Below are 15,342 nucleotides of genomic sequence, written 5' to 3' on the forward strand. Positions count from 1 at the left end.
CTCATAGGAGAGGTGCTCCAGCCCTCTGATCAGCTTTGTGGCCCTCCTCTGGACTCTCTCCCAACAGCTCCATGTCTCTCCTGTACTGGGTCCCCCACAGCTGGACACAGTACTCCAGGTGGGGTCTCACAAGAGCAGAGTAGAGGGGCAGGATCACCTCCCTCAACCTGCTGGTCACGCCTCTTCTGATGCAGCCCAGGACACGGGTGGCTTTCTGGGCTGCAAGCGCACACTGCCGGCTCATGTTGAGCTTCTCATCCATCAATACCCCCAAGTCCTTCTCCTCGGGGCTCCTTTCAATCCATTCCTCGCCCAGCCTGTAGTTGTGCTTGGGATTGCGCCGACCCACGTGCAGGACCTTGCACTTGGCCTTGTTGAACTTCATGTGGTTCGCACGGGCCCACCTCTCCAGCCTGTCAAGGTCCCTCTGGATGGCATCCCTTCCCTCCAGCATGTCGACCGCACCACACAGCTTGGTGTCATCGGCAAACTTGCTGAGGGTGCACTCGATCCCGCTGTCCGTGTCGCCGACAAAGATGTTGAACAGTGCCGGTCCCAGTACTGACCCCTGAGGGACGCCACTCGTCACCGTTCTCCACTCAGACATTGAGCCATTGATCACAACTCTTTGAGTGTGACCATCCAGCCAATTCCTTATCCACTGCGTGGTCCATCCATCAAATCCATGTCTCTCCAATTTAGAGACAAGGATGTCGTGTGGGACAGTGTCAAATGCCTTGCACAAGTCCAGGCAGATGACATCAGTTGCCCTTCCCTTATCCGCGGACGCTGTAACCCCATCATAGAAGGCCACCAAGTTTGTCAGGCATGATTTGCCCCTAGTGAAGCCATGTTGGCTGTCACCAGTGACCTCCTTGTTTTCCATGTGCCTGAGCATAGTCTCCAGGAGGGTCTGCTCCATAATCTTGCCAGGCATGGAGGTGAGACTGACCAGCCTGTAGTTCCCTGGGTCTTCCTTTTTACCCTTCTTAAAAATGGGGGTTATGTTCCCCCTCTTCCAGTTGGCGGGAACTTCACCGGACTGCCAGGACTTCTCAGATATGATGGAGAGTGGCCTGGCCAGTTCATCCGCCAGTTCCCTCAAGACCCATGGATGCAACTCATCAGGTGCCGTGGACTTGTGCACCTTCAGGTTCCTTAGATATTCTCAAACCTCATCTTCTGCTATAGTGGACAGTTCGGCATTCTCCCCGTCCCTGCCTTCTGTGACCTGGGCAGTGTGGCTCAAGGATTTGCCAGTGAAGACTGAGGCAAAGAAGTCATTGAGTACCTCAGCCTTCTCCATATCCTGGGTAACCAGGTCATCCGTTTCATTCCGGAGGGGACCCACATTTTCCCTCCTCCTCCTCTTATCACTGACATACCTATAGAAGCTTTTCTTGTTGTCCTTGACATCCCTGACCAGACTAATTTCTATCAGGGCTTTGGCTTTCCTAACCTGATCCCTGGCTGCTCGGACAGTTTCTCTGTATTCCTCCCAGGCTACCTGCCCTTGCTTCCACCCTCTGTAGGCTTCCTTTTTTTGTTTGACTTTGCCCAAAGTCTTATCTGGCAGTACATTCATTTATATTTTTTCTAATAGTTTTAGCTTACCTTGTAATTTCAGTTCTACACTATTTCCATAAAAGACACATGTATGTTTGAGTTTGATGTCATTTTGATAGTCTGTTATTTTATTATGTGCAGCTACTGGTGCTTTTTCATATAATACAGCTATACAAGACTTCCAGCGTTCTTTAATGCTGATGTTGAAGGATTGTTTTTTTTCTCCCTGAAGCTGTCTTTCTAGTTACAAATAGAAATAATAGATCAATTCAGCTTAGCTTTTACGGGCTATAACTGCATTTGTTTCCGTAGCAAATTTTTTGAAATATTTAATAGTCCATATTCAATAGCATTGCAATATTTTACACTAGAACTGTATTGCACATCACAAATACAATATACACACACAGTCCAAATACAAGCCAGCAATGCCACACAATATCAGGAATTCAAACTTAGAAACTGGGAAATTCTTCAGCATATGCTTAACATACACTGCAGTGAAGGGGACTACAGCGTCAACCTAAGTGACAGCTTAAATATCTGAGTGACTCTAGGTGTCATTATTATTTATATCAGAAAGAGAGAGTTCTTTTTATTCTTATTACAGGAACTGACTCCCATGCAATAATCGTGACATCTCAATCAAAGAGCAGCTAAGTAATTTACAGTTGGAGTAACTGTTGGTCAACTATGCAAAACCTAGCTGAACAGGGCTTTCTGTGAGCAGTTAATTTCCATCAACCTCTTTCTGGGCATATATAGAGTCTATAAAGGCCAGGGACAACAAGAAATAGGACTCCCTCAGATTCAGGTTTGAAAAAGCAATCACAGGCAATTTAGCAATCATTATTTGCAGCAACCAACAACAGCCACGCTATGTGTATAGTAGACTCATGAACTAAACTTGCTACTTCACTGAATTTCTAATTTTTTTCTTTTGACGTTATCACAAACACAGTGCCACAGCCTAAAGGCCAGTTTACCCTCTGTGCTCTGGAGGCACAGCAGTACCCCCTTACTTCTGTCAGCAGTGCGAGAGCAGCAAAATAATTTCTTAAGTAGTGGGAAAACTTTTTTCCTCATTTATCAGACACCTAAATCTCCTCTTTGCAGCCCTGTTGATTTCTTGTTTGGAATGAAGAAGATCATACAACTAACATAGCATATTTCCTACAATTACTTATTCTCATCCTACCAGCTGTGTGAATCTTTCTCTTTCCACTCCTGAAGTCCAGGATGAATTCCACCTTCGCATGAACTGACTCTGACTGCATCTGACTTCTCTTTTTTAACACTGCTGTAATCTCTGCTGCTTCTTCCTTTTCATGTTCTCAGATAACCCTACTCATGAACCTGTACATTTAAATAACCATCCATCAATATCTGCAGAGGGTCTAAGTATCACAGAAGCAAAATGCTTCATTTAAGTCTTGAATTCTCTCAGTAATGAGACAAACATCAGATGATCTAATACATACAGCTGACTAGAGTTTTCTCAAGAAAATAAGTTGGTTGGTTTTTTTCTTATAACGCTTGCCAACTGGCTTCATTATGAATTAGAAATACAGATTCTTAGGAGAGGGACCTAAGCTGTATAGGAAAGCAAAACAAATACTGTTCAAGATGATATCCACCCAAGAAAGTTATTAACGTAAGAAACAGGCTTCCCCCTGTGACCTGGAACAGACTCTTGAAAACCCTTCCTCAGATACACTGGATAAAGTATAAGATGTCTTACGCCAGAAACAGATAAACCAGGGATCCATTCATGGAAGACACTGCCTGTTTCCTGCACGATATGCTTCATGTTGTCAGGATGATTTACGACAAAAACATCTTCAGTTCTTCTTTGGCGAACAAGCTGGCAATGCAGCTTCAACCAACAGTGTGCAGATTTGAGGGCGGCTGGGTTTTTTCCCAGCATTGGAAAAAGAGACATTTCCTCTAATGAGTTTTCCTTGGCTGTTCAATATTTATTACAGGTACTTAAGTGGAGCTTTTATTACTTAATGTTCCATTTCCTTCCAAAAAGATAACACCGATGCTCGTGTAACGCTGCCCTGTAGTCTCATAAAGTTGATAGCAGCTCCAAAGTTTTCCTGGGCATAATCCCACCAGCATGCTAGCCCCATGATACCATATACTAGGGCAAATTTCTAAATAGACTTCACTGGGAAGTCTGTCATCTCTACCTTTTATGAATTTACATAAAAAGAGCTGAAAACACAAAGGGCTTTTTGTCCTGCTATTCCCTCCTGTCTCTCTATCCTACCACACACATCCACACCTCCCTGCACAAGGCCAAGTGCAAGGTCCTGCACCTGGGTTAGGGCAACCCCCAGTATCAATACAGGCTGGGGATGAAGGGATTGAGAGCAGCCCTGCCAAGGACTTGGGGGTACCAGTGAATGAAAAGCTGGACGTGATCGGGCAATGCGCACTTGCAGCCCAGAAAGCCAACTGTATCCTGGTCTGCATCAAAAGAAGCATAACCAGCAGGACGAGGGAGGTGATTCTCCCCCTTTGTTCTCGTGAGACCCTACCCAGAGTACTGCATCCAGCTCCAGGGTCCTCAGCACAAGAAAGACATGGACCTGTTGGAGCAAGTCCAGAGGAAGCCATGAAGATGATCAGAGGGCTGGAGCACCTCTCCCGTGAAGACAGGCTGAGAGACTTCGGTTTGTTCAGCCTCGAGAAGAGAAGGCTCCAGGGATACCTTACTGTGGCCTTTCAGTACCTAAAAGGGGTTTATAAGAAAGATGGGGACAAACTTTTTAGCAGGGCCTGTTGAGACAGGATAAGGGGTAATGGTTTTAAACTAAAGGAGGGTGGATTTAGATTAGATATAAGGAAGAAATTTTTTTACAATGAGGGTGGTGAAACACTGGCACAGGTTGCCCAGAGAGGTGGTAGATGCCCCATCCTTGAAATCATTCAAGGTCAAGTTGGACAGTGCTCTGAGCAACCTGATCTAGTTGAAGATGTCCCTGCTCATTGCAGAGGGGTTAGATTAGATGACCTTTAAAGGTCCCTTCCAACTCAAACTGTTCTATCATTCTATAGAATTAATCCCTCTACTCACAAAGGGAGTCAACAGCAGGATTACAACAGCACACAGGTCAAGTGCTGGCCCTTTCCTACAGGATGGATTTTGGTATTACTGCCCCTTTGCTTTCGGGAGCAAGCAAGCTTTCTTCTCAGAGGGAAGAAGCACCTTGGCATATCTTTTAAGCTTTGATCAGAAACTTATCAGGGAATGAAAGTCACTAGCACTGGCCAGGAAGCTGGGAAATCAAGATGTGGGGCACAGAGCAGGAGTGAAGATGCAAATTATAACCATTTTAATAAAAACAACTGTAAGATGCTCTTACTGCTGTGTTCCAGGGACAGAACTGCCTGTGTCCAAAGGCTGAAGAAACAAGTTACACCTCCACAGCAATTAGAGAGATCCGACCAAATCTGCAAGGAAAGCTACAATGGCTCCTACCCCTTGTATGTCCAGGTCAACTGCACTCTACACTTGCTGGAGAACTGGGGAGAACTGAGGAAAACTGGGTTCTCCTGATCTTATCAGGAAGATTTTAATTTTTGCAGAGGAAGATCTGTGCTGGCATCTAAGGGAGTGAGGCAAAAGGCTCCACCTTTAACCGTTCTCAAGCCTGTCATTAATGCTGCCAGAAAGAGCACCGAAAGTTGGCTTACATTACACTGCCATTGCTAAGGGCTGCTGCTTGTTAAGCAGCGGTGCTTCCCTCAAGGTGCTCGCCCTTTCCCTCTATTAAAGGTGACCACGGATGGAATATCCAGCTCTGGTGGCACTTGGCAACCCCAAGCCTAGCATTACAGGGCACTTCTGCCTTCACAGGCTGCAATGGAACGACCACAAGCCAGTCACGTTAAGGGGGTATGGGAGGGATCTGAGGTGAGGAATGATATAGAAGATTTTTATTTATTTAATTAAAAGCTTAGATCCTCTGCATTTACAGCTCCCTTTTCTTCCCTTGTAACAAGTAGTTTGGGAGTACTGTTAGCCCTGGACACCTAGAAACTACGCCTTGAAGAAGCTACACATCTGCCCTCCCCAGACTCTCATACTCGCATGGGTATCAACTAAGTCTCCCTTTCTAATCCCCTTCTGCAACATAACAATTGCCATCACTGGGATGTTTATTTCCAAAGAAGTCATCATCTAAGTGCCAAACTCACTCTCAGTGGAAGATTTTCATTTCACCTTCCCCCCTCCACACATATATATTTATTCCCCCAACACCAACACAGATGCACTCGCATATAGATATCAGTAATGGGACTCAGCTCTTCTCTGTATATTAAAGCCTCTTTCTTGAGTGGGATTAATCTTGGCAGCTGTCTGACAGGAGAGACTGTGTGGGAAGAAAATGGTTTTATCTAAAACTTGAAAGAAAGCAAAATAATCTTCGAGCAAACAGTGTTTCAAGTCTTGCTCCTCCAGTGAAAGACTATTTACTAACAGAAAATACCCAACAGAAGCAAAAATATGAAAGTATTTCTCTGAAAGGTAACATCATGACCATGCATTTTTTCGTTCCTTTTACTTATGTGGCCACTTTTCAAAACATTTATTAATAATACAACTGAGTCTCTCCATAAGAAGCCAGAATCTGAGTCAGTTTTGAAAAATCAAAATGAAGCAAAACCTATGGTTGTCTTGTAGCAATAGCGGAGCAGGAAAGGTCTCCACTTCCAATCCTGCCTCTGCTGCACTTTCAGAGACAAGAAACCTAACAAACAAGGCAGTATAAAATATCTCTGTACTTCGGATTCACTTTTCCAGAGCAATCACATTGATGAAACATACCACTGATCCTCATAATTAAAACCAAAGTTTGCTCTTACAGAAGCTGTATTTCCCACTGCTCACAGGAAAGCGTCCCCTGGAAAAGGTCACCTATACCTCTAAGGTTGCATCATGCCCTGCACTCCGGTGGCAGTGTGCTTTGATGTCAATGTGGACACCCTGATGCCAGTCTCTCCAATCCACCCCTGTGCTTCTCCACATCCTCCTCAGCTCATGGGATGGCTCCGTGCTCAAATCACTCAACCTTTTTTCTGACTCTGGGCTCTTGTTCCAGTCTATCTCACTTACTCTCTTCTCACCTTCACGCTCCCATCCTACTCAGACTCCTCATCAGCTTTATGCCGCTCTGGGCCCTTGGCCCCTGCTCCCAGCTGCCTGCACCCATGGGTCCTGGCAAGCCCTGCCTGCAGCTCCAGGGCAAAAGTACAGCAGCTACTTAAGTGAAGTTTCCCAAGGCAAACCAAGCCTAATGGCTGAGCTTTTTGTCTGAGAAATTTCAGCCAAAGCAATTAACAGATAAAAGCAGACAAAAATGCAATTTCACATGGACAACGCTGGGTATCTTATCTCATTAAAAATTCCAGCTTTAACATGTAAAAATGCTAAAGGAACTTCTCCCCTCCCCAACATCTATTTGGTACCAAAGGTACATATGGTAAAACAACAAAATACAAGTGCACCTGGAAATCATGGAAATTTGCAACTAACACAAAAGAATTGTTTCTGAGCAAACCTCTCCTGGAAGGTTCTCTATACCTCAGAGAACGTAATTTAAATAACTGAACAGTCTCCATTTGAAGCAGTTCAATTCACTGTGCCATTTGACATCCTGACAGCAAGGGTCCCTGAGAGGACCATACTGACAGCAAGAGCCATGGTGCTCCATGTGCCTGCTGCTTTTTCTTGAGCAGTTCAATAGCACAACATACTATATGACACTATTACATATGCTTTCGCCCGCTGCCAGTACTGCTTCAGGCTTCAGCAACACTAACGTATTAAATAACATCAAATCCATCATATTTGAGGCTGTTTCTCAGAACAAAGATTCATTTCTTGCTGGATCTCTAGGAAGGCATTTTAATAATTATCCATTCCCACTTCCTTGACAGCGATGATGTTTAGCACACAACCACTGTATGTTTAGTGTAGCACCAAATTATTCTGGCAAAAACATATAGCAAATTTTACACAACAAAGCTTTTTTGAGCATTTTAAAAGACATGCAGAGCATGAAAATGATGCAGCAACCTGTTTGCATAGTGCTGTGCCATCTATCTCCCTGGACTCTTGAAAAACTGACATGGTTCCTCAAGGGACTTACTTGATTAAAGAACATTAATTAATTGAGTGAACATCTGTGCTGTTTTTCAACTAATAATTAAAATTAGCTAGGAATTGTAATCTCCTTAAAAGTGAAAAGTATACAGAATAACTGCAGCCCACTCTCTCACAACATTTGGGTTAAGGCTAAGCAACCACTGCACTTACCAGAATGGTTCCTGCGAGATTTGTAAAGCCCCATGGTGGAAGTTTGCTTCCTGGCCAGCCTGACAACAGGAACATTTTATTCTTGGCTTCACGCGTTAACATATTAACCATGACAGTGCTGACATTTGTTGCTAAGTAAAATTGAATGTAAATGGTCTAGAAAGCTGCCATTAAATTTAGAAATTATTTTTGGAGTTTGAAATTAAGTACTGTCAACACAACTCATGTTTCCACTTATACACAAATATGACAGGAATTTTAATGACTTCTCCAAACTCCATGTATAAAAGAAAGAAAGAAAATAACAGTAATGATTTTAATTGCTCTCAAACTGCATTACAAAAAGCAACCGACCTATATGGTATCATAAGAGCTCAAGGACTATCCAACAGGACAGAGTAAGGAGGAGGGCTAGGTGAGAAATCATCATGTTACATGTGGGAATGAAATGTTTCCAACTCCAGTGCAACCCATGAGGTCAGGATACACCTGGGATCATTCTTTTCCTCACATGGGAGATATTCTTGGTTAAACACAGGACTTCATTCCCCAACACCAAAGGAGGAAGTCAAGGGGAGCTGGAGCCATTGGTACGCAGCACCCAGAAGAAGTGGAGATTAACAGCAAATACGAGATTTCATTGCACATGACAGAAGCCAACTAAGAGCCTACAGACCGCAAACACCAGATGACTATAAAAGAAAACATCTCTGATCAAGAAGGTAGATTCATTTAAGCTGTTCTTAATAGCACTGCAGACACTTAGTCTAGGGGTAGTCAACACAAGAGCCAGTCTGGAATTACTACAGGAGTGCTCAGCCATGTAATATGAGGCTGCAATGAGAACTGGTGGATTCATACAAACATCATCGACATTTGTGAAATTTTCAGAGGCTTACAGAAATATTTATTTCCGGTACAGAGTCACCTGCACAATGACCATACTCAGTAACTAGTCTGCAAGGTACTCAGTTGTACGCTTTCTCTGAATGACTTTCAACAAGATTGGGTGGTTCAGGGAAAGAAAGAAACCTCTCAGGACATTTGCTTAGCATCCACTAATTGTAGATGGTTCCTCAACGGTTTACTTTCTGGTCCCTGCTTGGTAAACAAAATGAGGGAAGCCTGAGAATTTCTATTCAGGGTAGGTTGAATGTGTCTCTTCCTCAGAGCCCCTCACCTACACCTGGTACCAGCTTTAGAGAAGGGGGCCAGAAAGAGGTACCTTACAGCACTGGAAGGTCAGCAGCAGCCCCAGGGAACCTGCCAGCACTCAGCACCTCAGGATGACGTGGCACGGGCAGGCAGCACCTGGGACCTGGGTGGTTCACTCACATAGCTCCCAGACACAGGAATGACCAGCCACGTGCATCCCAGTTGGACCTGGGCCCAGAACCACTTGACATTTCTGCAGAAGTAGGAAAATCAAGCTGGGAATTCATCAGACCTTGCTTGCTCTGGTGTCACAACAACAATTACAATCTTATTTAACCTATTTTTCTTTTCTTCCTACTCAGTTTTTCATTTTCATAGGTGTTTCAATACCATATAATATCTGGCAATAAAATTCTGTCTGGAATAAAATTGTTCACCCTTCTTTTTTTGGTCGTAGTGCAGAGAGTTTAAATCCTACTGAAGGATTAAAAAATAATCTATTTGCTGTCATGATATCATTCCTCAGGCTTATCTACTTTCTTCGGGCAGCAAATACACTCTTTGTGCTACCTGGCCCCACTCCAGCCCAGTAGTATACTGCTGTAAAAACTCTGAAGAAAAAAGAATTTGCTAGTGCCAGCTCATAGCCTTCTGCAAAAGGGGCCTTTTCCTCCTGTCCCAGGGGTTTATGCTTCTGAAAACTGAGCGCACCACTTGCAGACTGTGAGAGCCCCTAAAACAAATACTGAAGTTTGGCAGCATACACTTTCTTAGCATCTGGTATGTACAATACTCCCCAAGAAAAAATCCCAGTGTGACAGCAGAGACAACGCCACCATTCACACCACAAGGCAGTCTGGGCTGGATGACCCACCAATGAGCAGGACATGTGGGTGGACAACTGTGGGATGTACCCTGGATGGCTCCTCCCCACAGCAGAGAGACAGAGTGCACCAAAATGTCCTGGAGACCGCGGCATCACTGAATGTTACTGGAGAGAGGATACATCTCAGAATGTAAAGGTATTTGTAATAATGAAATAAAAATAAAACCTGAGGCTGCTTGGGAGGTGTGTGCATGCAGCAGTCACCAAGCTTGAAACAAGCACGGGGAAAAAACGTAGCCATAACCACAGATTTGATCATCATTGATCTCATAAAAAAAGAGTCTGCATCACAAAGAAAACATGATAGGTGCATGTAATGATTAAACACTTACCCTGGAATCCTTTTCCAGATGAAGCTTGTGTTGAAGACTGAGTCTTCTCCTGGCTTTGGCAATGCCATTGTGATAAAAGAAGTATCCAGTATCTAAAAAAGGGAGCTGAGGAAGAGAGAGAGAAAAAAACATCATGGACCTATTGGCTACTAGTAAGGATGACATGGAAAACTTTTACCTGTGAAGTGACTCAGGAATCTAGAACAGGACTTGTGAAGAGTTACGCCAAAGGGCCAAATCACTCTTGAGAATGTCACTTCTAAGTTACTTTTGAAAACTGTGCCCAGCAGCATTAAAGTTATTTGCTACAGGTTTACAATGCATAACTTCACTTGTATACACTTGGTATTATTTTCACCTTATGTTTAAGGTCAACAGTGCCAATATATCTGAAGGACATCCCAAATCACATCAGGATTATTTCCTATTTCCTGAAAAAGCCTGAATAAAAGAAGAAAATGAACTGCAAATTATTTGAAACTACCACAAACCATCCTTCAGCGTTACACAAGTGCTTTTCTGAGCCATTATAACGCACCCGAGCTGATGCCATAAGCAGGAAGGCAGAGTGCTTTCCACTCTCAGAAAAAAGATGCTATTTGGAATTTCTTCTGAACACCAGGAAATGGAACATAAGAGGAATATTAAGAAAACAGACAGCTCACAGTCTCTGGGTGGGAACAGTCTTGTACAGCTTTACTGTCGAAGACATTTAGGCAGCAAGCAAACATCTCCTGAAAGCTTTCCAGCCCCACCTAAGAAGGAAGATGCACGTCCATTATTAAAAACATCTCTCTCTGCAGGACTGGCAGAAAGTGACTGCAAGGCTAGCAGACACTTAACTTGAAGAAGGCAAAAGACCTGGTGTTAGGAGAACAACATCCCACTTCCAGCAGTCAATTAGAAAGCTCCATTTGCATCTCAAATCCTACAGCTTTTTCTCCATTCCAAATTAATAGGGAGATTCCGGTTGAATGTTTAAATCTAAGCAACTAACTTATTTTTTTAAAATAATAGTGTATTTTTAAACTAAGCTTCTCTTTGTAAAAGTTGAAAAAAAAAAATGGGCTCTTGTTGGGAAGTTACATGTTAACGCTATGAACATTTCAACTTCAAAGGTTAGACTACCCTGCATACAAAATAACTACTTAAAAGAGATATTCTAGAACAGTCATGACAGCCCTGTTCCTCTCCTTTTTATTATCTATACTTCATGATAACATAAGCCTCTTAGTAGGAGTTCAAAGTTCTTTACTGAAAAACTGAGACTGACGTCTAGATAAAATATTCATTACGAAAACCTGGCTTGAATAAGGGTAGCAGGATCTTGCTGCCATAAAACAGATTCTGTTCCTGTAAACAGGTATATACAGCTCACAGATATAATTTTCCTTCTATGAAATTATCTCCTGTTTCATTAAATCTATCACTATATCTGGTGCAATTCCACAAATATATTTTGGCATACATGTGTTGTGGTATGAAAATTCACAGTGAATTCTGAAAGTTTAAAACATGGTCATATTCCAAAAATGAGATCTTTTTTTCCTAGAAAGTCCTTTTTTATGTTAATTGAAACATAAAATAGTAATGAAATCAAAGCATTTAATTTTAACTTTTAAAATTCCATTGTGTATGATATGTAATACATAAATTCAAAGTAACTTTAAAAAAAAAATCAAAGCATTCCCTCCTGATAAAAAGACCCCTTTTAAAGTGTATATAAAAGGTTAAGGAGACTTCATGAAAATCATCATGGTCCCTTGGAACTAATTTGCAGGGTTGACTGGAGAGCTTTTCTGGGCAAATAATCAGAACATTTTGCATCAGCTCCACACACAAGTGAAGAACACAACACAAGCTGAGGCAGAAGGAGAAATGAGGCTGTGAAAGCTCATGGCAGTAGCCACAGAAGTCTCCTTCACTTGATATCCATCCTCAGAGCCACAGCTCTTAAAGCTCAAATTCTGTCTGGGTTGAGGTCATTTTAAAAAAGCAGATTTATGGTTTATGTTTAAAAAGTCTAACCCTGCCATCTTTACCAACTGGATAATAAGGTATTTCCATAAAGCAGAGTTTGGCAATAGATCTGACTGTCCAGGAAACAGCCCTTCCCCCATGTCAGATACATTACGCCTCAAAAATACACAGGGGGAAAAAAAAAAAATCTAAATAGCCAGATCAGTTACAGCTTGATATCCATCTCACCGTGCTAACCATTACCATCCATCGCAAGCTGTGGTCCAATTACCCCTCTAATTCTCTCAATGAAATCAGGCTATTTTCCTTCTTTTTATCTCAGTATCAACTGTACAAATCAATTCCAGTCAAATATTGATCTTGATGTTCTTCCATTAAGGAAGAGTTTCAGCAATTTTAAAGATATCTAGAAATACACAACACATATTCACTGTTTATTTTCTGTGTAGGGTTAGTTTCCAGTGCCACTTAGAATGAAGCAATATATTGCATAGTAAACTTAAAGCCAGCGTATTCAAGCCTGACCATAAGCAAAAGCAATTACTGTTAGTACAACAATGACCAGATTTATGGACAAAATCGTGAATAAGTTTGACTCGGACTATTCAGCTCTTCCCACAGATATCCCAGTAATCCTCGAGGAACTTGGATATTTCACAGTTCACGTGGTTTTCACACTCATTCAATGAAACTGGGGGGAGACAGACAGGAAGGCAGCTAAGTGAGGCAATACCCGAAATGTGACATGATCAAACACCATGGATCATGGATCGTGAATAATTAATAGCAGAAACCAAGGGATTTGCAGGAAGAATCTAAACTCTTGCGTAAATCCTTAAAGTTCATGGACGTACATGCAGGAGAAGTCAGATGCCAGCAAAGGGCCTAAAACGTTGCACGCTTTGATAAGGATTTTGCATTGAGATCTGTGAATACCACAAGCAACCACTGAAGCGCTCCAGTTTTGATGAACTCCCGCTACTGAGTCAGTAACTCCTCTGCGGCGACCAAACGGCAGGACGCAGGTAGCTCCCAGCAGGGTTTACATTCCTGCTATTAGCTTCTCCAGGAGGTCTGCTCTGATTTGCAGCTAGAGCAAAAGAGCAAATAGCAAAATGAACAGTGCACGTAATGAAGTGAAATGAAAACAGAAGGGCTCCTGTACATAAAAAACTCCACAGTGTCAGCAGCAGTAGCTACTCTGTAATATTCTCGTTGTAAAGCTGGAATCGTATTTGAGTAACATTCCTATTTCAGCAGCAGCAGGCTCTGCACGTAATACGAAGGAATAACGCACTCTCTCTGCCTGGTGGCTCGGATTCCTTCTGTAAGACAGGAGTAAAACTTTCTGCCCTCAGAGAAAAAATAGCAATTATGTAAGAGAACTAATTACTGGAAAGCACTTCAATATTCAAGTGAAGAGGATTATTTAGAGTCAGAAAAGGGTCCACTATTGCCTTGATCTTACATCTGACAATCCTTCCCCAGTGAGAAAACAGAGCAAGAAATTTACCCTGTGCTGCCCTAAATGCCAACCCCGGGAAGAAGGGAGGGCTGTACACAGGCAGCTACAATTCTCCCCTGCCAGGTGTTGCTTCTGGGCACTCATCCCCCAGTACTGAAAGGGAGAAGGGGGCAGGGGGAAGACACAGTCCACTGCTGAGCCCTCAACTACTGATCTGCTCCAACTCCTCAACTACTGATCTGCTTTTTTGGTCTTGCCTTGGACCAAAAGGTCACTGGTGCTTACACAGTGGCACCAGATGTAGTTTTGCCTATCTGAAAGCAAAGGACATGCGTATCAGCTACAAAGTGGTGCAGGGGTTTAAAGAGAAGAAGCCACAGAAAGACTAAATTCAGACACTGTTCCTCATTCTAAAACAGCAGCACTGCGGCCACCTGGGGCAGAGCCAATGCTGAAACCAACTGTAAAAGCATCAGCGTCATCTGACCAGATGAGCCTATCTGTAGTAAAGGTATTACGAAGCTGAAATAAATGCTTAAAAAAAAAGAAAATATGTTGAATAAAGCTGCCAGTGGCACCAGTACTTCACCTGGCACTCAGTGAGAGGTCCAGCAGTCACAACCTGTCACTGGTTTTAAGAGGTAACAAATACAACATAAAAAAAAGAGGAACCTCAGCTCCCAGGCTTATCTTTAACATTAAATTTTACTGACTTGCTTCAGGGCTCTATCTGTTCTACGTACATCTCACAAGCAGATTAAGGTGCCCGCAGAAAGCTGACGAACAGATCGGATGGCCCCATCCTGTTTTAATGGGACCGATCTCTGCCCAGTCTTCCCATGCAGCCTTTCATGCTGCATCACATAAGCCAGCATCCCTATGGTACACAGCTAGATTTTGTGCATCATTTCCAATGATTTCTCCCTAATACTGCGATATTCTAAAACCAGCTTACTTGAACCTATTGTTAAGGTTCCTCTCCCAAGTTACCAATGGGGACAACAGTCCGTACCAACTTTGAGTAAAGTCATTTAAAAATACAAGCAAAAGGTGTTTTATAAGAAGTTACCCCAGGGTCACCTTCTTCAACCATCACCAAAATCAGCATAAATGGATCCATCAGTGAAAGAGATTTACAGAAAGCCCTCATCCAGCCAGGATGACAAAGACCCTCCTCAGGGCTCCTCACCTGCCTTAGCATGAATATGTGGCCAGGCACACGAGGGTTCAAACGCCGGTGCTAAAGAAACCCTTTGCCTGCTCTGAGGAAAAAAAAAAACCACCACCAATACCCATCTCCCAAATTAAAAAAAAATTAATAAAGGGGGGTTTTGTTGTTGTTTTTTTTTTTTTAAAGTACAACACAGAACATATCTCCCCCCCCCCCCCCGAGCCCAACCACTGCTTCTGACTTTAAAAGGGGCCATAAATCTGCACAGGTGAGCTCTTTTATCCCATTACTGCTCAGTAATTACACCAATGGAAAATACAACCTAAACCTGGCACGAGTAAATGTATTTGGAGCCTTCACAGGCCCCACAGGCCTCACTCCTTTGGTTGCCATTATAGTTAAAGCACAACAAAGTGCCTCCCAGCAGAAATTAGAAACCTTTCAGAAACCTTTTCA

General features: G+C 42.9%; 1 protein-coding gene across 1 annotated transcript in view; it reads right to left on the reverse strand.

Moving 5' to 3' along the window:
* The window catches only part of PCSK2 (proprotein convertase subtilisin/kexin type 2), a 108,869-nt gene that overhangs the window by 78,092 nt on the left and 15,435 nt on the right, over window positions 1-15,342 (reverse strand). The window contains exon 2 of the mRNA XM_075749722.1: window positions 10,271-10,375. Coding sequence (XP_075605837.1) covers window positions 10,271-10,375 — 105 coding nt within the window. The remainder of the gene's footprint in view (window positions 1-10,270; window positions 10,376-15,342) is intronic.

Source organism: Balearica regulorum, chromosome 3 (assembly GCF_011004875.1).
Source record: "Balearica regulorum gibbericeps isolate bBalReg1 chromosome 3, bBalReg1.pri, whole genome shotgun sequence".
Lineage (NCBI taxonomy): Eukaryota > Metazoa > Chordata > Aves > Gruiformes > Gruidae > Balearica > Balearica regulorum.